The 22,917-nt window shown below is 55.4% G+C and overlaps 1 protein-coding gene across 2 annotated transcripts in view; it reads left to right on the top strand.

Annotated features, from left to right (window-relative positions):
- Positions 1-239: 239 nt before the first annotated feature.
- The window catches only part of VIPR1 (vasoactive intestinal peptide receptor 1), a 32,571-nt gene continuing 9,893 nt past the window's right edge, over positions 240-22,917 (top strand). For both annotated transcript variants that reach the window (XM_046645436.1, XM_046645426.1), the window contains exons 1-4: positions 240-416; positions 10,992-11,100; positions 16,056-16,163; positions 21,730-21,833. In XM_046645436.1, the coding sequence (XP_046501392.1) occupies positions 339-416; positions 10,992-11,100; positions 16,056-16,163; positions 21,730-21,833 (399 nt within the window). In that variant the 5' untranslated portion in view covers positions 240-338. The remainder of the gene's footprint in view (positions 417-10,991; positions 11,101-16,055; positions 16,164-21,729; positions 21,834-22,917) is intronic.

Genomic DNA, 22,917 nt, shown 5'->3' with positions numbered 1-22,917 from the left:
GGGATGCGGTCCTAGGGGGCGAAGGCCAGGCAATGCCCAGCGACTGAGGACTGACGTGTGGGATTGGCAGAGGGAGCGCAGGGACCCCCCCCCCCCCAACCCTGGGGCGCCCCCAGCCCCGCCCCACACCTGCTCGGCGGCCCCGCCTCTGTCGATCCATTGGCTAGGCCCGCCGCCCATCAGACGAGCCCCCGGGGCCCGCCCCAAGCGGCGCCTCTTAGTGCCGGGGCCACCGCGGCAGTGCCACTCAGCCAGGATCCCCGCCGTCGACTGCGCGGTGCGCTGCCCGTCCGCCCTTTACAGGCGCGGGGCCGCCCGCCGCGGGCTCGGGGCGGACTATGCGCTCACCGAGTCCGCCGCCGGCCCGCTGGCTCTGCGTGTTGGCCGGCGCCCTCGCCTGCGCCCTTGGCCCCACGGTGAGTGTCCGCCGGGCCACCCAGCGTCCCGGCAGCTGGAGGTGGTGTGGGGACGGCGGGAACCCGGCCGTCTGTGCGCACGTCTGTGTGAGGGGAGTAAGGGGCGGGGAGCACCCTGTCTCGCCTCCCGGCTCCACCTTAGACCGGATCTAGACCCGAGGGGTGGGGTCTCGGTCGCGCCTAGTCCCTCCCAGCGCAGCCCGGAGCCCGCTCCGCTGGGCGATTTTGGACACCGGTGGAGGGGCGGCGGGAAAGCGGGCTCCAAACTTGCCTTTCGTGTAGTGGCTGCTGGTGTGCGTGGCGTGGGGACTGTGGTCGGATGAAATGGAAGGTCTAGCAGACAGTGGATGGGAGGGAGGCTGTGGGGGTCGTCGTTGTGTGCTGGGGTCGTCGTTGTATGCTGTGCCCGTCTGCAGGTGTCTGTGGGGCCTTGTGTGTTACGTGTAAGAGTGACGTCTCAGCAGCAGACCCAGCGCTGGGGACCCCGGGACCTGGGTTGGAATCAGGCAGACCCTTCCTGTGCCCTTTCACTGAGCAGAGCTGAAGTGTAGGGAGCCCAAAGTGGAATGTGGTGGGCCGTGAGGGGTTGGGGATGGCGCTTATAAGGGCCAGACATGCGCATGGGGAAAGCTGAATAGGGAGCAAACAGCCAAAAAGCAGCGACCTCCTTCTTCCTCCCACTTCTGCTTCATCCTCGCATGGGTATGTGTATGCCCCTGACGCATGTGTGCTAGCATGCCCCATGTGTAGGTGTGCCCAGGTGTGTGTCTGTGGCTGGTTCACCTGGGCTGCCGGGCAGATCTTGGTTGAGGCAGGAGACAGATGGATCATCTCCCTCTAAGATTAGAGAAGGCCTCAAGACTCACTAAGTCTACCCAAGCCCATTTTATAGATGGGCAAAGTGAGTCCCAAAGACACCAGAGCCACACCTGTCCCCCACCAGTCAGACCTGGGCTGAGGTTGATTTTCTCTCTACCCCTACTCTAGGACTTGAGGAATCTGGGGTTGCTGCTGGTGGGTGGGTGGAGTATATTGATGATTTAGTCTCTTCTATCCCATGATTACCTCTCTTACCATCACCTCCACCTGGCCAGGAATCTCTGTGTTTCTGTCTGGCTAATGTCTTGCACACCCTGGGGATGGGGAGCTCGTTGCCTACCCTGAAAGCAGACCTTTTGATAATTGGCAGGAGCTCCCCCTCCTCCCACTGATAGCCATGAGACCCCCCTCCTGAGCACTCAGAGATTCACTGAGTTCTGGCCCTGAGGCCACAGCTCTGGCACCACTTACAGCTCCTCAGTCACGGAGCCTTCAGGCCTCACCAACTACCCTTGGGCTCTCCCAACCCTAGGTCCCAACCCCTCAGATTCTCCTTGGATGAGCCAGTGACCTTGGGACCACTACTGCCACCCCAACCCCCCTCCCTGGAGGCTCCCCAGCCCAGGAGCAGAGTGGTTTCAGGGGGGCCTCCTCACGTGCTAAGTCACATCTGCCCCCTACCTCCTGAGGCCTGGCTTCTCCAAAGCCTCCCCTCCCCTGTCCTCCCACATCTTATTCATTCAATTCCCAGCTCCAGCTCCTCCTCCAGACAGCCTTTTCTGATTGCTCCAGCCCCTCAGCCCTCCCCCTTCTGACCCTACCCTTCAACCCCACTCACTTCCCAGCCTGGGCTCTTCTGACCATCCCATGGAATCAAGGGCTGAGGTCTGTCACCCTTATGTCCCTCAAAGCCCAGTGCTGGGCTGGGCCCACAGAAGCAGGAGACTCACCCAGGCCTGGGTGAGGGCAGGCTAAGATGAGGCCCCCATTTCCCTCTCTCGTTCTCTCTCTTCCCCACCAGCCACCATTTGCTCCCACAGTGAATGGACACCAGGCAATCCTGCTCCAGCCGGACTCAGGGGGGTGGGGGGTGCCTGATGTTATCAGAGTCATAAAATGGCAGCTGCAAAGTTCAGTTTGAAGGCCCAAGGCCTTATCACTGCAGTTTATGGTGCCCTGACCTCAGCCTGGGAAGGGGAAATCTCTGAACAGGGAAGCAAAAAAAGGAAAGAAAACCTCCAGTGTCTCAGAAGAGGAAGTCTGCCCAAGGCCACCTGTCAGGCCTTCTACTGCCCCTACCCCCTGGACAGCGGGCACAGGGGCCACTCATTGGTAGCGGGACTGCTCTGGGCAATGCCCAACCCCTGGGTGGAGGGAGGGGTGTCACAGGGGAGGAGCAGACCCGGGCTCTGCCCTAGAAAGATTCTCAGGCTCGTTGGAGGAGAGCAGAGCCAGTGACTCAACAGCCCATGTCGCTGTGGGGCACAGCCCCCCAAGACTGGGGCAAAAGTCGCAGAGAGGAGCAGTCAGGGAAGGCTCCCTGAAGGAGGCTGGACAATGCCCTGAAGAGTTCTGCCAAATGGGCCAACTTTCCACCTGAGACCATAGACACCATCTGTTGGCAGGACGAATGGGCCTGATCCCTAAAGGAGGAGGAAGCCCCCAGCTGCCCCCAGAGGCTGGGACGGCTTAGGGCTTGGGGAAGGCTTGGCTCCTCTGACTCCTCTCTGAGACGGGCTGCTGGCCACCTGCTCCTGAAAGGCCTCACTTTGCTGTAGGCGCCCCGCCCTTGCCATCTGCCTTCAGCCTCTCCAGAGGCTGTCCACAGCTGCCCAGGCCACCCTGTGGGCTGGGGGCAATACAGCTGCACCGGGGTCAGACCTCCTTCCCTGGTGAAGAGACAGCCTCAGTTAGGCCTGCCCAGGGCTCCCAGGGGCCTGTGCTAGAAGGACTAGCTCCCAGAGGTTTCCACCCTCCCTTCCTGGTGCCCTGAGTCTCACCCATCCCTGACTTTTCTGGAGTTTTCTTGAGAAGCCTGAGCTGGGGGACTCCGTGGCAGTGGCCAGTTGACCTTGAGAACATGTTTAATCGCCGTGGAAGGGCCTGAGTTTCCTCATCACAGAAGGGAGGGAGAGAACCCTTGTCCCAACGTGCAGGAGAAATGGGAAGAGAGGGCTGGCTGGAGGCCAGCTCCACCCCCTGACTGGGCGTAATCTTCCCCCTCAGCCTCACAACTCTGCGAAACAGGCTCGGTCTTCCAGTCAGGACATCTACGAGACAGGAAGGAGGTGAAAGTGTTGTGTGAACTATGTGACAGGTCATTCCTTCCTCTTGATCCCCAGCTTGGGAGCCCTGTGGACCCTTATTCAGCCCTCTCTTGTCCCCAACTGCCCAGGGGTCCCCAGGGCAGGCAGGCATCCTGGGGATGGGGCAGTGTCTTCATGAGGTGGCCAGACAATTTGAAGGGTGAGGCTCCAGACGCAGGTCGGTGACGGGCCTCTGCACACAATGGGCAGCCTCAGTGGCAGTCCAACCTGGGCCCAGCCTGCCACTTGCTTGGGCCCCTCACTGTGGCCCCTCTGGCTATGGATGCGGGAATGGGGCCAGGACACTAAGGCGAAGCCCCATCCCTTTCTCCCTCCCGTTCTGCTCAACCTCCCAGACTCTGCCCTCCGGTGTGACTTCCCAACACAGAGCAGTTCTCACTGCACCCAGGAAAATAACCAGGATGTGCAAACTCTCGTGCCTTAGGCACATTTCAGGAGAAGAAAAAGAAACACAGTTTAATCTGTCCACCACATTGTGAGGTTTTTATTTTTTACTTTTATTTTGAAAAATTTTTCAAACATATAAAAAAAGTAGCGAATAGTAAAACAAACATGGAAATACCCATTTCTTGGAGTAACATCAGCAAAATGGCAGTATAGGAATTTCTCATACTCATTCTTTCCCAATTGCTAGGTTTGAGGGTTATTAACCTTAACAATTAATATTTGCATCGGTTGCTTTTATGGCTAAAGTATTTTAAAATAAATTATAGACATCATGACCTTTTACACCAAGCTATTTTAAGATTCATCTCTAACACCAAAGGACATTTTCCTTTATAACTATGATACCATCATCACAATTAGCAGGGGTTCCTTAATGTCTAATATTCAGATATCTCCAAGCAGCATTTAGTCAAGCACCACAAGATGAGTGGTGATATTATCAGGACTTTTGGTCTTATTGCAAGGAGCTTTCCTGCCTGTGTTGTGATGGGACAGCACAGCTGTGGGAGAAGAGAGCAGGGGCCTCGAGCAGGGTGAGTAAGCCTCGTGCTGAGCTTCACAGGACACGGCCCAGTCTGTACATGCACCTCCTCCCATGTGGCTCGTGATGTGAGGTCCATATCTCTCAGGAAGTACCTCACACTATCTTAAAAGCAAGTACTTCCTATACATCCGGTCATCAGAGGAGAGGAAGAGGTCACCAACCGACCCTTGTGTATCAAGGACTCACAGCTTTGTAGCTCCTTGTGCTGGTGTCCAACCCTCTGCCAGTGACCCCGACACCAACACCACCCACAGACACCGTGTGTGTAAACTGAGTCCTCTTCCACTCGGGGTGCCCATGGTGACTTTCGAGGGACAGAGGATTGAAACCTGAGTCCCTGCTGCCCCTGCTTTGCTGACCGTCCCCACGGTGATCCTCCACAAAGAAATCCTGAAAGCCTTCGTGACCCTAAGTAAACCTTCCAAGAAGGGCGCTTAGTGGCATCAGGCTTAAGCCCAGGCTGACCATCGTTGCTTGCCTTCTCCTAATAAGAGCCCTTGCCTGGGTACCACCCTGAGCTGTGGAAAGTTCTTTCTTACCCTAAGCCCAAACCTGCATTTCTAGGTCTTCCCCTTTTTCCCCCTCCACACACCAGTTCTTATTCTACCCTCCTACTACCCAGAGCTCAGCCTTCCCCAAGGGGAGGTGTGGTTGGCAAAATTTGGATTTGCAGAGAGGGGAGGTTTCACACTATTGGCAAAAGGATGTAAAAATACAGGAGAAGGAAGAGAAATCAGACAACAGTAGGGGGTGAGAGGAACTGCCAGACTCGAGACCTCTCTTCTGGTGGGCACCTCTGCCGCTTGTCCGGGGGTAGGACCTTCAGGCTGCCCGGGTCTATGCAGGGCATTAAGGCTGTGTCTCGGCTGAGGTCTGGCATGGACGGCAATGAGCCTGGCCTGAGGGGCTGGGCCGGGGCTTTGGCAATTACTGCTAACTCTTCTTGGCAGTCCCTTAGTGTCCTTTACATATGGCCCTCGACACAACCCTGGAAGTAGGTGGTGCTGTCATTGTCCCCATTTTACAGATGAGGTGGGGTCACTTGCCCAAGGTCACCAGTCAGGAAGTGGCAGACAATCTGATTCCGGAACCTGTGGACTTAAGTAGCCTCTGCCGTCTCACTAAGAGGAGCTGCATCTTCCAAGGGGGCTATGGCACGCCACATGCCGCCCTGGGACTTTGGAGATAGCTCTTAATTAGTAAAATCTGAAGCAACAGCTCAGGGAATTGTCACTCCTAAATTGTACATCTCTGTAGTTCCTACACTGATCAAGCTATTACACGTCGTTGTCACCTGGCAGGCTCCCACATGCCCCTGCCCCATGAGATGAGGTCTGATTTCAACTTCTCTAGTGCCCTCTGCAGAGCTGGGAGCATGTTTCTCCTCTTTTCCGTGACTTCTGGATCCCATGAGCTACCCTACCTCCCTATGCCTCCACCCCTCCCCCTGCCCTTTTCTCCTCCTGCTCCTTCTCACCTCCCCCCTCTGCCCTGGACTACATGATCCATCTCCTTACCAATTCAAAGACAAAAGCCAAAATGAAGGGGGCAGCTGGGAAGCTGGGTTGTGGTCCTGTGTGACTTTTATCACGCTGCTTTCTCTCTGGATCCTGTTTCCCCCTGTGTCTTTTAGTTGCCCTGTTTTTGTTTTTTGGGGGAGCAGGGGGGATGCTTAAATAAACCATGGACTATGAGATGGTAATGAAGGGAATGGTAAGTGGGACCACTCCTGAGCTGCCTGTCCTCTATCCCCATTCCCTAGCCTCCTCCAGCCATCCAGGGCAGGAAAAAAGAGCCCTCCCTTGACAAACCTCAGAAGCACAAATCATTCACAGTGGCTCCCAGTGCTCAGTAATCTGCAGACAGGAAGTACTTTCTCCTGTCTCACCTAATCCAGCCTGCTGCACTTTAGACCCCTCTCAGAGGCAAGCTGCTCCTTAGAGGGACTCACGCTCCCCCACCGCGCTGCTTCTGTCTCCCTCCGCTCCTCCTGCCATAGTTCTCTGGCCCCCATTGAGGCTGGGGGTTCTGATTTGAGGCCCAGAGCTGTGGTCTCAAACTTCTCTTGAGGGGGTGGCATATGGCCCACAACACCTGAGCCGGGCCCACCTTGCCTTTCAGAGCCTCTAGCATCTAGGAGCTGTAACTCTCAGCATCTTCCCCCTTCCCCCCACAACCCTAGCCTTTGCCCCAGACCTTGGGAGCCGCACGTGGAGAGGAGAACACAGGGCTCTTCCCAGTCCCTCAGTAGAGACAGAGAGGAGGGGGCCGAGCTGAGCAGGTGGAATTAACAAGACTTGGTTAATCCCTGCCCCAACCAGAGACCCAGGATTCTCCTGCCAACTCTCAGCCAGTCACCTCCCACGTCCAGCCAACACCATGGCAAGGGACACAGAGGACCAGGACTGAAGGGATGCTCTTGCCAGGTCCCTTCTTCCAGGCTCAGGAACTCCTGACTGAAAGCTCACTTGGGGCTCAGCCCAGCACAAGAATTGGTGAGGGTTTGGGAGAAAACCCTGTTTTCTTTTCTCCATGTGGGGCATCAGGAGACAAGTTCGGAGACGCAGGCAGTGGTCAGATTAGGAAGGGCCTTGAATGCTGGTTTTGAAGTATGGCTTTCATTCCTAGGCCATGGGGACCATCAGAGATTTGAAGCAAGAGAATGAGGATAGGGCTACACACCTTACAAAGATCCCTCAGGTTGCAGGTAGTGGGGCGGAAAGCTACTGTACCAGTCCAGGCAGGAACTGATGAGGCCTGGCCCCTGACTACATCTCCCAGCCTGTCTCCTGATGCCTCCAGGGATCTTTGCTGCAGCCACACCAGGCTTCTTGCAACCTTGAATGTATTAGGCATTTTCATGCCTCCATGAAACACACCGCTCCTACTTTCTGGAATGCTCTTACTCCACCTCTAGTTGCCAAACTCTTACACATCCCCAAAGGCCCACCTCTATTACCATTCTCTATGAAGCACACACCCCAGCTATATCCTACCCTGGGACCCTTCCCTGGATCATTAGACTCAGCTATATCTGGCTGGGAATTTTCCAACTTTGTGTCTCTGGAGTCCAGAGAGATAACGAGGATGTTTAGAATGGAGAAATAAGTGGAAGAGGAAGTCCAAAGTCTGTCTGAATTCCTCAGTGATAAGGGCTAGAGGGAGCTGCCCTGGTCCCATCCCCCAGAGGGCAATGATTGACCTGATGGCCCAAGGCAAGGCTGTGGAGAGGGACTGATGCAGTCCAGACTTCTGGTCAGAGACTTAGGTCCCTTCTGGGAATGTGCTTTTCTGGGTGACTGCAGGTCCCACTTTGGGTCTCTATTCCCTCCCCTCTCCAGATGGGGCCCAGCACTCAACTCAATTGTGGTGAAGACAGAGCTCATCTTCCAGACCACCCTCACTCTATTCAGAGATGCTCCAGCCTCCCGCATTACCCAGAGGGCTCCTGCCCATCCTCTGCAAACTGCCTATCAGAAAAGGCTTTGTGGCTGTGCTGCTAGAGGAGCAAAGATGTCTAGAGAGGTTGACCCAACACCCTTCCATCCTCAGACAGTGGCACGCAGAAGCTGCCAGGAACCCTATGATGCTCTTGTTGATTAGAAATGAGATATCTCTTGGCATACAGCATGGCCACAGCCCTGGCTTAAGAGGACCCAGCAAGTGAGGGGATCTATTGTCCTGTTCTCAGAGCACAAGTATGAACTCTTTTAGTTAGAGAGACAGAAAACTCAACTGGCTCAAGCCACAAAGAAAAGTATTGACTCATGTTGCTGGAAGCAGAGCTAGTTTCAGGCATGGCTGCATTCAGGGGCTCAGATAATGTCAAGACAAGCCAGTTTTTCTCCATCTCTCTATTCTGCCTTTGGCTGTGTGGCCTTCATCGTTGTCTTCCACTTGGCAGCAAGACAGGTGGCAGTAGCTCCAGCCCTTGCATACCTTGAGGTTTCCAGTCCATTGGGGAAGAACAAATCTACTTGCCTAATTGCTTAATCCTAAATCCCCAGAATGAGCCTCTGAGCTCTGAGTCGCCTGACTTGGGCCATGTGCCAGACACTATGGCCAGGAATGCTCTTACTGGCTCAAGTCTGGTCACATATTGATCCCCTGGAAGAGGGTTCATCAGAAGGCCATGAACCAGGAGTAGGGAAGGAGGTGGTTTCCCAGATAGAGAGGAAGACATGTCACCAGAGGAAGGTAAAGCATAGCAGAAGGCAGCAACAACACATGTCCACTACCATCCATCCTACTTTCATGAAGTGGGGTGAGAAGAGATGAGAAGAGCCAGGAGAGCCAGGCAAGGCTGGAAGGGGCCGGAAAGCAGAATGAGCTCTGTTGCTGGAGGACAATGGGGCTGAGGAGGTACTTTGGAGAGAAGCATGCTCCAAATAAGCAAGATAGGCCATTGGCAGGGCATAAGCTGGGGTGACCAGTCCCCAGGTTCCTCTTTCAGAGGCCACCTCTGAGATCCTCCTGGCCACCCCTCTTTCCATTCCTGAGCCAGGCTCAGATCCCTTAAGACAGGGCATCTTGAGTGTTTCAGTCTGGATAACCTTAATGAGCAAGAGGGAAGCATGTGACCCCAAAGAGAGACCACAGCACTACATTTCCTTTAAGTCTCACATCCTTTCTTCTAAACGGTTACATAGATAACTGCATCCTGCTCCATGATAGATCCATGTTACTTTCAATATGCTGAGTTTTAAATAACTTACCAGCTAATGTCTTTACCCAAATTGGCTGGTAAGGTTTATGGTCCAAGATGGAACCCATGTTCACTGTGTGGCTTCCAGGCCTGTGGCATGTGGGTGAGTGAGGTCTGGGTGCTGGGGAGCCTGAAAGACACACTGGACGAGGAGGCCTTCCCTTGAACCTGGGCTAGGTCAGCTGTGATGCTTAGCTGCAGATGGGAATGTTGGACTATGGGGACCTCTGTGACAATGAGCCTCCACCAAAACCTTCAACAAAGGATGAGAGAGCTGTTGAGATGGAAGAGACTCAGCTGTGTGGCCTCTTGGGCACTGAATTGTCCAGCTTCAGCTTGGACTCCCCTCCCTCTACAGCAGTGGAGAGCTCACTGGCACTTCAAGGGGGTTGACTCACTTAAAACACTGGCCAAAATCACACCCTTAGTGACTGCAGGCCAGATGGGGACCCCCTTAAAGGACCTCCACTTATGCTCTCCCCACAGCCCCATTGCAAGAACCTTTGAGTCAGCGGAGGAGGTGGTTGAGGCCCATTTTGCCTATGGGGGAAACTGAGGCTCAGAGAGGCAAGGACCTTGTCCCAGGGTGGGAAGGACAAGTTGGAAGGGACACTGAGATTCTGTGACGCAGGAGCAGTCTTGCTGGACTCTCCACCATGACCGTGACATTCTCTTTCCTAGGCAGAGATGAGGAAATGATGTGGGGTTGCCAGGAGCAGCAGCCACTTTCCTAAAGCTAAAGAGACAGGCAGAAGCTGCCACCAGCCCAGTGGTTCCTCCATGGAGACTTCATCAGTCCTTCCCCACCCAGTGGCTTCCAAGATCTGTTTTTTTCTGGCTGTTCCTGGGTAGCCATCACCCCTACCCACATGTCAGCCCCAATGCCAACATCCCCCTGGCACACAGGTCTGGCCCCATCCCTGATCCCTGGCCAGGGTGAAAGGGGAGAAACCGGGGCTTTCCCCTCCTCTCTCATCACCTTCCAGAGGCACAGGGGGACTGGTGGGATCACGAGCCACTCTAGAGGGGCTTCTACCTCCTTACACTTCCCCTGCTCATTACAGCCGATATAGCTTGAATTATTCAAACGCTAAGAAGGAGGCAGGTGAGGTCTAGGCAAGGGGAGCCAAAGTCCCCTTCCCAGCTAGTGACCCAGGGGACTGAGCACAGGCTGCTAGAATGGAGACAGAGGCTGGAAGATGCAGCCAGACTCATGGATTCCTCCCAAGCCTGGCCCCAGGAACTGGAGGCCAGGGTCCAACTCCCATGATGTGGTTGCACAGCTGGGCCCCACCTATCCTGGAGACTGAGGCAGGAACAGACGGCTCCCAACCCTCCCATCAAGCTGGAGAATGGCAGAGTCCAGTGGGCCAGCTCTGGGCTCTAAGGAGAGGCCCCCTCACCTCTGTCCAGGGTCATACCACCCACAAAGAGATAAAGTTGTTACAGACTCAGCACTTCTGGGGGAGCCCCCAAGAAGCTGTGACAGGGTCCTCAAGGCAGACCAAGCTTTGGGGGATAATGGACAAGTTTTGGGTCAGATCCAAGTCAGGGTCAAGCTCCAATCGGAGCTAGGATTGGGATTCAGTCTGGGGCTGGGGTTGGGATTCAGTCTGGAAGTTGGATCAGTCCAGGGGCCGGGGCAAGCAAGGGCCCCATGCTCCTGGAGCCTGTGGATGAGATGTGAACCATGGAGAAGGCTAACGGGTCCCCTCCTTGTCTCTGTCCCCCAGGGCAGCTGGGCAGCTGGGCTGCAGCGGGAGGAGTGTGACTATCTGCAGATGATCGAGGTGCAGCACAAGCAGTGCCTGGAGGAGGCCCAGCTGGAGAATGAAACAGCAGGTGAGGCCCCCGGGGGGAAGAGAGGTGCTGCAGACCCCCAGGGAGTCCCATTTTTCCTCACATCATGAGATCAGACCCAGGCCACATTCATTCCACATTTCTTGGCTGGGGATAGCGCTAAGGAACTGCTGGCTGGTGAGGAGAGGATGCTGGGAGAAGGTGGGGAGCCAGATGGAAGAAAGAAGGAGCTAACAGGCCTCCACATTCCCATCACCCACCCCAGGTCTGGGGAGCTCCCAGCTGTTAGCTGAGGAGAACATACTAAACTGGGGTTGTGAAAAGTGAGTGGAGCCAACTCTGTCTTTGGGGATCCCTACCCTTCTTCTCCAGGAAGAGTGGACACGATGTCCATGGCTGCCAGCCCACCCAAGATGGGAGACCCAAAGCACTACATGGTGAGGGCCTGTGACAGTGAGGGCCCCTGGCCCAGTCCAAAGAAGGGTTGGGGTAGCTTACTGGTGGGAGCACTTCTGGATCAGATTCCTCAGCCCCTGACTCAGTTGTAGCTGAGGTGGGGAGAACTGACCCCAGCACACCACACTCCAGGAATAGGCCATTGTAGTGTGTTAGCATCTCAGAGGGAGAGTAGAGGACACTCGGTGAAGTATGTGACCCCCCATAGGGACCACATGGAAGCTCAAAGCCATCATGACTGTCTAGATCGAGAAGGGGCACCAGGCTAGTCTGCATGGGTCTGGAATACTCACCACAGGAGGGGGAAACTGAGGCCTAGCTCCTTCCTCCCAACCCTGGGTTCTGCCTGTCATCACAACACCCAGAAGTGACACTACACACACTGGCCCCTAGGCACACACACTGACTTCTCCATCCCAACCTGCCCTCAGCAGGCCAGATGAACCATCAGCTCATCATCCTGCTGATTAGACAAGTCAAGGTCAGACTCAGAGGCTGAGCATATGGGGGCCCAGCTCATCCTCTGAGGGTCTGAGGGAGCTCCGGCGTGGCAGTGTGAAGGATGGTGCCAGGGGCCCCCTTAGGTGACCTGGCCGGGCCATCAGATCAGACGACAGCACCCTCTCCTCTTCACTCCCCGACCTCGTGTGCCCGCACCTGGCTCAGCAACCCTGGGGTGAGAATGGGAGGACTTACAGAGGGCTTCCTTCCAAAGGCGCCACTTGAGCAGACTCGGAAGGGTGGGGAGGGTTTGGAGAAGCGGAGAGGCTGGGAGGGTGGGAGGCCCCGAGGCAGACTGTGCTATGGTGAGCGGGAGTGGGGGGGGGGGGGGGGGGGGGGCTAGGGGCGCACTGAGGGGGGGGGGGAGGGCTGGAGGCAGTGAGGTGGCTGTGCCTGCTCTGGGCCTCCCTCCCAGCTCACCTCCCTGAGGCCGAGCTTACAGTTGTGTAACAGCCTCACTCAGGAGCAAGGAGCATCTTTACGTCCTCCTGGCTCCCCAGTCCCCCGCCACCTCCCTGAGGCAGACAGTTACATAACCCCTATCAGGTCCCTCCTTCTTGGCTCTGGTGCCCAGGCGCTCTGCCTCCTGCACCACGAGTGAGCATGTGTAGCCTCACAGATGGGCCTCACCAGCCCCAGCTCTCAAGGAGGGACGGCCCCCTGTCTCCTGGGGTCCTGAGACTGAGGCCTGGGTCCAGGGGTGGCCAAACCTGCCTGCTGTTCATATGCCCCACCTCAGCCCACCAGGGCAGGGAGGCAGGGCCAGGCTGCAGATAGGCCTTGGCAGGCCCTAATGACAGGATCGTGGGCAGCCCAGAGAGGCCCAGACCCCAGACTCTAGACCCCACTGCAGCACCTCCCAGGCCCCGAGGGCAGGCCACCTCGTGATCCTGATGAGGTCATTACTGGCACAGGATACCTGTCAGGTGCCAACACCCTGTCACCAGGCAGCCGGCCTGGGATCCAGAGGAGGGCAGGTATGGGTCTGTGGACTGTGACCTTGTGTGGGGCTCTGTGCATGTTCACACACATCCAGGTGTGTGTTCCTGGCCCATGTCTGTCTAGGGCTATGTCTGTGCATCTGGGGTCTCTAACTCCGTGTCTGACTCTGAGTGTCTTTGTGTGTCAGAAGCATGTGTCTGTGTAAGTCTGGACATGCCTGGAGGTGTCTGCCTGCTGTGTCTCTGCGCGTTGGTTTGTATGTGCGTGTATCTATGAGTGTGAATCTCTGTGGTATGCCCAGTCATGTCTACGCGTGTATGTCTGTGAGTTGTGTGCAGCTCTCTGTACCTGTGTTTGCTTGTGTCTGGCCTTTCTATGTCTGAGTAAGCCTATATGTATGTGTGTTTGCATGTGTGTCTGTGGTTCTGTGTGCCTGGGAGTGCTTATCAGTGTGTATGTCTCTCTGTGCACACATGCCTATAAAATGACACAGCAGAGGCCCCGCCCTGCCTCGCCATTCCCCATCCCAGGCTCTAGGTTGGACTTTCTTTCCTGTTGAGGTGGCAGCCCCCCATGGGCACACACAGCCAGCCTGGGCCCTGTGTCTCTGTGGGCCTGGTGACACATGTGGTGAGACCTGTGGGGTCTCCGTGGGCTGGGCACACAGAGAATACTCCCAGGGCCCAGCCCAGGACAACAGACCTTCCAGATGACTAGCATTTTCTTGGCTGTCACCCGCTTTACGGCTTCCTAACCCTGCTGCCTCCTGCAGGAAGCTTCCCTGACCACCTGGCCCTCCTGGCCCCTCCTCCCTGGCTCCCCTGCCCTGCTCACCAGCTTGTGCCCCAGCACCAGTTCTCAGCCCAGCCCAGCCCTAGCGGTGCTGAGATTCCTTGAGGCCAAGTGTGGCCTCCCCAAAGGCAAGGCCTAGTCTTTCTCTTGTCTGTGCCACCTCTGGTGAAGCAGAACTCAGGGCCAAACACCCAATGCTGAAGTCACTCCCCAACTTGTGCTGCAGTTAGAGAGCCAGAGAGCTCAAAGTCTGGTGAGGACCCAGACACAATAGCTGGACTACAAAACAGGGTGTGCCCAGTGCTGTCAGAGAGGGGTAAACAAAGTCCAGCAGAGCCAAATTCCCAGAGAAACAGCATCAGGCCCAGACTCCAGCATCAAGGAGTACGAAAGATTTGCTGGAAAGGGAGCATGTGAACAGGCTGCACCCCTCGCCAGCAATGTGTCCTTGGGCTCATTATCTAATCGCTCTATGCCTCAGTTTCTCATCTGTAAAATGGGAGGGTTAAAGAAGTTGTTTATTTAAAGAGAGTCGAACAGAGCCTACCACATACAAAGGTTATGTAAGTGTTCTCTGATATTATTAACAGGGTCTCCAATGGCTAACAGGAATTGACTGTCCTGAAGGGCCCCTACCTGGCCTCCAGAGAGGCTGGCACAGGAATGGAGGAGGGGAGGGACTGGGAGCCAGAGTGAGGCCACCAAAGCCTCAGGACAGGGTGGGGCAGAAGCCTTGGGGTCCCTGAGGAAGGGAGGCTGTGCTCTCTGACCAGACCCTGGGGATCCAGTTGTTCTCAGCCTTCCACTGCAGGTGCCACCTGGCTGCTGCAGCCCCATAAGGTACCCCTCCCTGCAGCTGGCCCACTCCAGCACTCAGAGTCCGCGGGCTCTTCCCCAAATGGGGCCATCCTTTCACCTGTTCTTCCCAGGCCCCCCTCTTGGGAACTCATGAACCTTCGGACCTGGGCTGGGCTGGGCTTGGCCCAGATGCCGTTGACTTTGGCTCAGGGGTTGGGTTTCCTGAGCAAATCTGTGGGACTGGCAGGGTTGCAAAGAGACAATTAAACTTCCCTCAGGGAAGGGGATCTGGAGGAGTCCCAGTCACTCGGGGACACCCAGCCCATGAACAGGCAAAACCATGGCGTTTGCATTTGCCTATTAAAGCAGACCCCTAGAGACCCCATTATTCCCCCTTCACCAGTCAGGCCCTCAAGACTAATAAGTACACAGTGGAGAACAGAGCCTGCAAGACAGAGTTTTCTCTGAACTGCCCCCTGACCACCACTCCCATCACAATTCACAATTCGACTGAGTTGGGGGCCTCTGGGTTGCTTTGTGAGTTTTGAGAAGACTCCTCAAGAACTAGCTGAACCCCAATATACCCATCACCCCACCATACCCAACACTTCCTTTTTATAACAAATATTTCCTAATGCTTCCTTTACCATGATAAAAAGAGATTCAGGATACACACATTCATTTTTTTTTAAATGCTGTTCTAGTTGTAAGAGAAAAAAAGGAAAGTAACTTATAATAAAATGCTCTGTATATATTTAGGCACAATTACTCTCAAAGATAAGAAGACATAGTCTGAAGGTTGTACCTATAAATATAAACCCTGGGAAGGTGAGAGCTATAAAGGTAGATTGATATACACCGTGGTTTCATCACTGACTCAGGTGTCACGAGCAGCATTGCTGTAGGTAAAGTGATTTTCCAAAACATTCAACAATTCTTAGTAAAGTTCAGAACACAACAAGCCCAGCCTTCTCTCCCCGTACTCAGTAGTTGCATTCCTGGGAAACTGTGTATGTTAAACCTGTGCAATTAGGGCCTTGTGTTTATCTGTAAAACAGAGTAAGAGTCTAGGCTCTGGTCATTACAAAAAGTTTCCACCTACACACATACCCAGTGGCTCATTCGAAAGCCTTGCAATTCATCATTGTGCAGGACCATGCAGCCTGTCTGCCTGGCATCCCTGTGCCTGCCCATCAAATGCAGGGTGAGGCCCCCAATCCTTGCAACAGACAAACCCCTCCCCCAACTGTTTGACACCCCCTCAGGAGTGCTCTGTCCCTCACTAAGGACCATGGAGCTGTAGTCATGCTTCCCACTCCCCCCTCCCTGTCGGGACAGGCCCTGCACAGCCAGGCTGGGTAGTTGGTGCCCGCCCCCCAGACTGGAGACTCCTGGAAGTGGGGTCCTGGAGGAAAAGGAAACGAGTGGGTGCCTGTGGGCTCAAGCCCCAAGGCTGGAGGCATCTGGTAGCCATGCTGACCCATTTGTCTTCTGCCTTCACCCCACAGGCTGCAGCAAGATGTGGGACAACCTCACCTGCTGGCCGGCCACCCCTCGGGGCCAGGTGGTCGTCTTGGCCTGCCCCCCCATCTTTAGGCTCTTCTCCTCCACTCAAGGTAAGAGCTCTGGGTTGAAGCAAGGGACGTGGGTGGCCCAAGTGGTGCCGGCTGGAGTGGGAACTCACCTCTCAAGAAAGTGAGACGACAAAGGAAAGTGGTCAAAGGGGCTGGAGCAATCAAGGAGGCCTCCTGGAAGAGGATGCACTGGCACGAGGTCTTTGAAGCACTCATGGGATTTGACCAGCTCTTCACATTAAGATAAGCAAGTGGGAAGGGCTCACTAAATATTTGCTCAGCAATTGATAACTGATTGACTGACAGACATTTGATTAAATTATGGCTCCCGTGTTCCCATTGTCTTGGGCTGGTCATGATTCAGTCTTTCGCTGTCTGGAGCTGATGGCCTTTCTGGCTCCATGAAACCACTGCACAGCTTTGCTTCTGTAAACACCTTATCGTGTTCTGCCTAAACGAATGTTCACATGGAAGGCAGAAAACAGGGAGCCTCTTTAGGAAGTGGGCTTTCTCGCTACTGAGTCAAGAGGCTCGCAGTGTAATTTATGCAGCCATTCTTTCATTCCATGAATGTTCATTACACACCTACTAGTACGACAGGCACTGAGCCAGACAAACCCACGGTCGGGCATGGGATAGAACAGCCATGCTGTCTGCCCTCACAGAGCTACCATTCTAGTTGGAGAGACGTTTAGCAAGAAAACGGACACACATATAAATGGTAAGCAGGGCAGGGAGGGAGAAGATGTGGGGGTGACGTAAGGCAAGTGCTCAGGGATGTTCTCTTTGAGGAGACCTGGGGGTGGGAAAGAGCCACCACGGACAGATCCTGGGTGGGCGGATCATTGAGAGAGAATCTCCTGCCCCTGGGATGAGAACTAAGGAAACTCAAAGGAGGTCAGTGAGGCTGAAGCAGAGAGAGCTCAGGAGGGAGGAGACAGGTGGGCGGAGGCCAGACCCTGCAGGCCTTGATGGCTGACTGGGGACTGGGCTTTTCCTAAATTCGCTGAGAAGCCCCTGGGGCTTTAAGCAGAGGACTGACATAGTCCACTTTAGGTTTTTCACTGATAACTGGTTTCTGTGAGAAGAAAGGATTGTAGGAGTGCAAATGGGAAGACCCAACCACACAGCAGGTGAGAGATGATGGTGATTTGAACTTGGGAGAGAGCATGGCAGAGGAGAGAAGGGGGAGACTTGCCTGTGGAGGTCATGGCGGAGCCCGAGGGGGAGGGAGGGATCACACATGCCCCCCCCTCAGGTCTAGGTTTGATGAGCTGGGGAAAAGAGAAAGCTGGATGGGGTGGGGAGGACCTAGGGAGGAGCAGGCTGGGGTGGGGAAGATAGAGGGAGGAGCAGGCTGGGGTGGGGAGGATTGAGGGAGGAGCAGGCTGGGGTGGGGAAGATGGAGAGGGGAGCAGGCTGGAGTGGGGAGGACTGAGGGAGGAGCAGGCTGGAGTGGGAGGGACTGAGGGAACAGCAGGACCTAGATAAGGATTCAGAGAGCAAGTAGAAAGACTCTTGGGTATCAGTCCAGGTGGCTTTTTCTTCTCTGGACCTCAGTTTCCCTGTTTGTAAAGTGGGCACAGGAGGTGGACCAAATGGTGTCTTTGGGATAGGCCAGTTTTGCCCCCAGTGCTCGATATTGCAACCTCAGCAGTGAAGGAGAGACCTCTATGCCCTCCCCGTGGGATCTGGGAGCAGTCACAGGCCGGCGCCCACCTAGCCCAGCCCTCCTCCAGGGGAACCCAGCACCTGAGCGGGCAGGAGATGAGTTCCTCTAGCAGGTCTCATAGTGCATCCCGTCAGCAGAGGCTGGCAACCAGCCTTCTCTCGGATCCCTGGAAGCGCCTGCTAATTGCATTCCTCCCTGACACTCTGCTAATTGCATTCCTCCTGACGGCTCTTCCTTCTGGCCCTGCTGGAATTGTCAAGGCAGCTCCTTCACTTGAGAGCCTGGACTCCAGCCCACCATCTGGCTAACCCTGAGGCTGCCAGCCTCAATGGGCCCCACATGGTGCCTTTGTACAGATGAGAAAAGGCAGCCCTTCCTCAAGTGGAGTTGACCTCTCACCAGAACCCACCTAGTGGCCAGCTGAATATGAAGTAAATATCAGCCCCTATCGTCCATCAGCCAGCCACCCTTGTGCCGTGAACAACCTGCATGGCAATACTTGACAGCCCTAGTTTCTGAAAATGATGGAGACAAATAGGAGACTGGGTTAGGGGCGCACAATGTAAGAGAAAGAGGATGTGTTTTCTTGGGCAACTAGATGAAGAAAGTGTGAGCAACTGGCCTTAAATTTCAAAGAGGGAAGTTTGCAAGTAAAGCAGTGCAGGGTAGGGGTGATGCCAATGCCAACTCCTTGAGTAACAGGACTGGGGAAAGGAGTGTCCCCCCGGAAGGGTTGGAAGGGACCTAGGGGGACAGCTGAAGAACCTTTGTAGAAGATAAAGATTGTGGAGAGTTGGAAGTTATCTACCCAGACAGAGGACTGCTTATCAAGGTGCCAAAATGTTTGTGGGGCCCAGTCCTTTAACTCCTGGTCTGCGTGTCTTTCATCTGTGGTGTTTTTACCTTCAAATATCTGAAGAGACTTTTTTTAGAATAAAAAAGAGGATAGCTATTTTGGTTGAGAAAACTCAACGTACAGTCTATGTTAACTGTGTCTATGGGGTCTATGGGACACCTCCCCCACCCCACACCCCACCACCTGCATCGCGGAGCCATAAGTAAGGAAGTCTTGATGCCAGCCTAAGACGTTGGCCCTGGCTGGCTGGGACGGGGAGCCATTGACAGGATTTCAGGAGGAGGGCACCATGGCCACATCTAGGTTTTAGAACAATCCCTCCCGCTATCTCAGGGTGGGGAGTGGCTTGGAGGGGGCGGGAAAGCAAGGAGACCCATCAGGAGGTTCCTACCTAGTTCAGGGGAGATGAGGTGGTGGTGGAGAGGAAAGAGAGGCTGGGACAGGACTGGCAACTGATGAGGGAGAGGAGAGAGGAGTAGGGGAGAAAATGGTACCCTGATTTCTGCCTCCAGTCTCCGAGTGGTGCTTTTCACATGGAGAACCGAGGGAGGAGTGGTGGGCCTTGACTTCTTTCTGAGACATGGTGAGCGGGAGGAGACTGGCAGAACAGGGCATCCCTCCTAACATGGGGTTAAAGTGCCCTGCCCCTCCCTCCCAGTCCCCCTCTACACACATAAGGTCTGCCAGTTCCTGGGCCCAGACTGGGGAGAGGCTCTTGGCTGCTTCTTAGGGTCCCATGGTGACTGCCTTTGAGATCTCCTCAAGAACGGTTCCCTTCCAGGGTGGCCAGGGCTCCAGGGGACAAGATGCCCCTTCAGCCACTGCTGGGAGCCCAGAAAGATCCGGGCTGACCTACATCTGCATCCCAGGCCTGCTACTTCCTTGCTGTGTGACCATGGGCAAGTCACTCAACCTCTCTCAGCCTTGACATCCCCATCTTTTAGTGGGACTAAAGTAACTCCTGATCACTAGCCTTAACGCATTAATGTTTGCTCCCTCCTGCTCCCACAGAAGGCATGTGACGCTGCTGGATCACTCAGGTTCACTAGCTTAATTCATGATGATACCAGGTGCCCGCTGTGTCATGGGCATAACCTCAGGGAGCCTTGGTCTCTCTGGCAAGTGGGGAGCCCAAAGCCTGAGGTGTTAGTGTCCTAGCTTCAAGGCTAGCTGATCTGGCCTTGTCCCCTTTTCTAATTTGCCCCAGCCTGGTGGGGGCAGTCCCCACAAGAATCAGATCCTGGGAGGGGACAGGGCGCCAGGGCCCACAGTGAGCTCCTTAGATCTTGGGCTGAGGCGGGCCTGCAGTTTGATAAGGGGCTCCTTGAAGCCTCGAGGTCCACCCGCCCCCAGCCACATTGGGGGAAAGCTAAGGGGCTGAGCGGGGGCTGCATGAGGGCTTTTCTCCTGTCCTGGGAACCCCTTGCAGCAGTGTGGTTGAGAGGCCTGTGCAGGAAAGGCCCAGTGTCCCTTCCTGAGCAAAGTCCCTCCTGCCCTCCTCCAGGACCTTACAGTGGAAAGAGACCCAGCCCCAGCTGCTCCTTCCTGGCTGTCCCCCACCACCCCCCAGCTGTCCCTCAGTTCCCCATCCATAAAACAGTGATAAGAACCCTTTCAAAGGGTGGCCAGGAGGATTTAGAGATACTGAGTGTGGGATCACTTGGTACTTTCTGAGCACGTGGCAAAGTTTGGAAGTATTAAACACACATGCACTGTGACCCTCCATGAGTTCACAGGACAGCCTGACTCCTCCTACAGCTCTGCACCTGGACACCCAAAACAAGTCACCTCAGTGCAGGTGAGAGCAAGCTTACCTGGGAACACTCTGGGGACCACACCTGCTCTACCCTGTCCTCTCTGTGTGGCCTTGGGCAAATGACCAACCTCTTGGAGCCTCACTTCTCAACTGTGAAATGGGATTACCTTCCTCGATGGATAGTTGAGGGAACTCAATAAGATACTGCGCCTGAAGCGCTCCGTACAGCATTGACATGTGAAAAGTTCTCAAAACTTGCTGTTGTGATGAAGCCAATGATGGTGATGATGGTGATGATAGCGATGATGCTGGTGGTGATGATGGTGATGCCGGTGGTGATGGTGCTGGTGGTGATGGTGCTGGTGAGAAAGGAGCTAGAGGGCAAGGATGTTGGGATCCATCTCCTTGGATGGGGGTCTTCTCTGGCTCACCCATTTTCTCTTAAACTCCCCCCTCCCTCTCAGGGAAGAGGACACCTCCCCAGGGCTGGCGAGTGGGGACCCTTGGAGGTACCCCTCACGTCACATGGCCCTTTAGTGGTCCTGTCCCTTTGCTGGAGCTTTGGGCCTCCAAGGACAGTGAAGAGTGACATGCCCTGGAGCCCTAGCCTCAATGTGGTTCAGCCCCCAGATCCTGCAATGCTGTGCTGCCTGATTCCCCTTGCACATGCCTTTGCCTGGGCAGGTTCCCCTTCCAGGAGCTCCCTGCTTCTCCATTGATGAGGATTGTGCCCTCATCAGGTGTCCTCCAACCCCCACTCACCTCCTGCCTCACCTTTGGTCCCTCTCCAGCAGCACATCTGAGCCCCACTGGGTGTGGAAGGCAACCCAAGCCTGTAGGCCCAGGCAGGCTGACTGAGGAGGACTGGGCAGGCCTGGGCCCTCACCCCAGCCAGAGGGATGCTGTCTGTACCTGCATAACAAAGAGACCATCTGCCACACCAGTTCTGGTGGCCCTGTGACAGGGTCAGTGTTTAGCTCATGGCAAGGGCCAAGGATCATTCGGTGCCAAGGATCCAGGCTGTCTGTGACAAGGATCACTTTCTGTTGTATCTGGGGCCAGGTTCAAACATGACAAGGGACAGGGCTGTGCCCAGAAATGTCTGCTCTGACTGTCATCTGTGTCAGAGGGTCCCCTGGCAGCCCTAGAGAGGCTTCCCCCTGCCCCATGTTCCCCCATGATGCCCTGGGTGTTTAGGTCAGGGCAGCGGGAGCCTGATACAGCAGGGGATGATGGGAGTAGGGCTGAGCCCCATGCCTACTCCATGGACCTGCCCTGCTCCCAGCCTCAACTTCTCTCCTCTCCACCCCTGCCCTCCACCCAGGCAACGTGAGCCGCAGCTGCACCAGTGAGGGCTGGACGCACCTGGAGCCTGGCCCCTACAACATTGCCTGTGGCTTGGATGACAAGACATCAGGTTTGGACGAGGTGGGCCTCAGTGCATGTCCCCCTTGACCTGCTAGGCTCCTTCCACTCGCTCCCACTCAGGGCTGAGGTTGCCATCTGTGTGGGAATCAGGACTCCTGGGGTCTACCCTCCCCTAGCCTCCTCCCTCTTCAGGCCTGCATTTCTCAGGCTCATCTCCTGGCTTCCTGTGACAGGGTACAGAAGGGAGCTATCATGAGGATGCTCACAGCAGAAAAGCTAAAGCAGCAGCCCCTGGCCAGGCCACCGCACTGCCTGGTGGGAGCCCTGCTCCAGCCCTGGAGATGGCACGGCTGGCAGATATTATCCCCTGTGTCGCATGCAGAGGGAAACTGAGGTGCAGATCTTGGAAGGAACCAGCTGCAGATAGCCAACAGCCAGTCAGGGACAAGGATAGGGACAGGAAAAGGACCTGTCCACAGTCCCAGGACAAGGATCTACCCTGAAGCAGGTGAAGTATAGGTGGTCACTGTAAGGATGTGAGGCCAGGAGCCAGGTTGGGATATTGATGGGGAAGCAGGAGTATAATTGGAGTCCTCGGCTGGAGCCCCTCTCTGCTTTGGTGTGCGAATGCATGTGTGCGTGTGTCTGTCTGTCTGTCTGGATGACTTCTGTCCCACCCTCAGACACCCCTCTCAGACAGGTCTTTCACTCCTCTCAAGAGGGCAGCAATTGCCTCAGAGGCCTTCACAGCCCACCAGATCCTCAGGCTGGATCTAAATCCCTTAAATCCCACTTAACCACTTGCCTTCTCTGCAGTGGGGCATGGGAGGTGGAGAGGAAGGAGGGGCCTGCCCAGGGACGGTTGCTCTGAGTGTGTGTTCATGGGGAAGGCATCGGGAGGTGGCCAGCAGGAAGCTCTTGGGTTCCAGCTTTGTCCTGCCTCCCCAGAAAGGCCAGATTGCCCTCATCCTGCTGACAAGAGCCCCAAATGGGAAATTATCCCACAGTGACTTCTTTCCCATTCTCCATTCCCTGTGTGCCCGTGAAGACATGGCGAGGGGGCCTCATGACAAGAGGGCCTCATGTTGGGGTTTGAAGGGCAAACAGTCTTGGTCCCCTAGGATGCTGAGCCCAGAGTCGGCAC

This window comes from Equus quagga, chromosome 1 (assembly GCF_021613505.1).
Source record: "Equus quagga isolate Etosha38 chromosome 1, UCLA_HA_Equagga_1.0, whole genome shotgun sequence".
Classification (NCBI taxonomy): domain Eukaryota; kingdom Metazoa; phylum Chordata; class Mammalia; order Perissodactyla; family Equidae; genus Equus; species Equus quagga.
The sequence above is the reverse complement of the archived record's forward strand: the minus strand, read 5'-3'. Positions and strand labels throughout refer to the sequence as shown.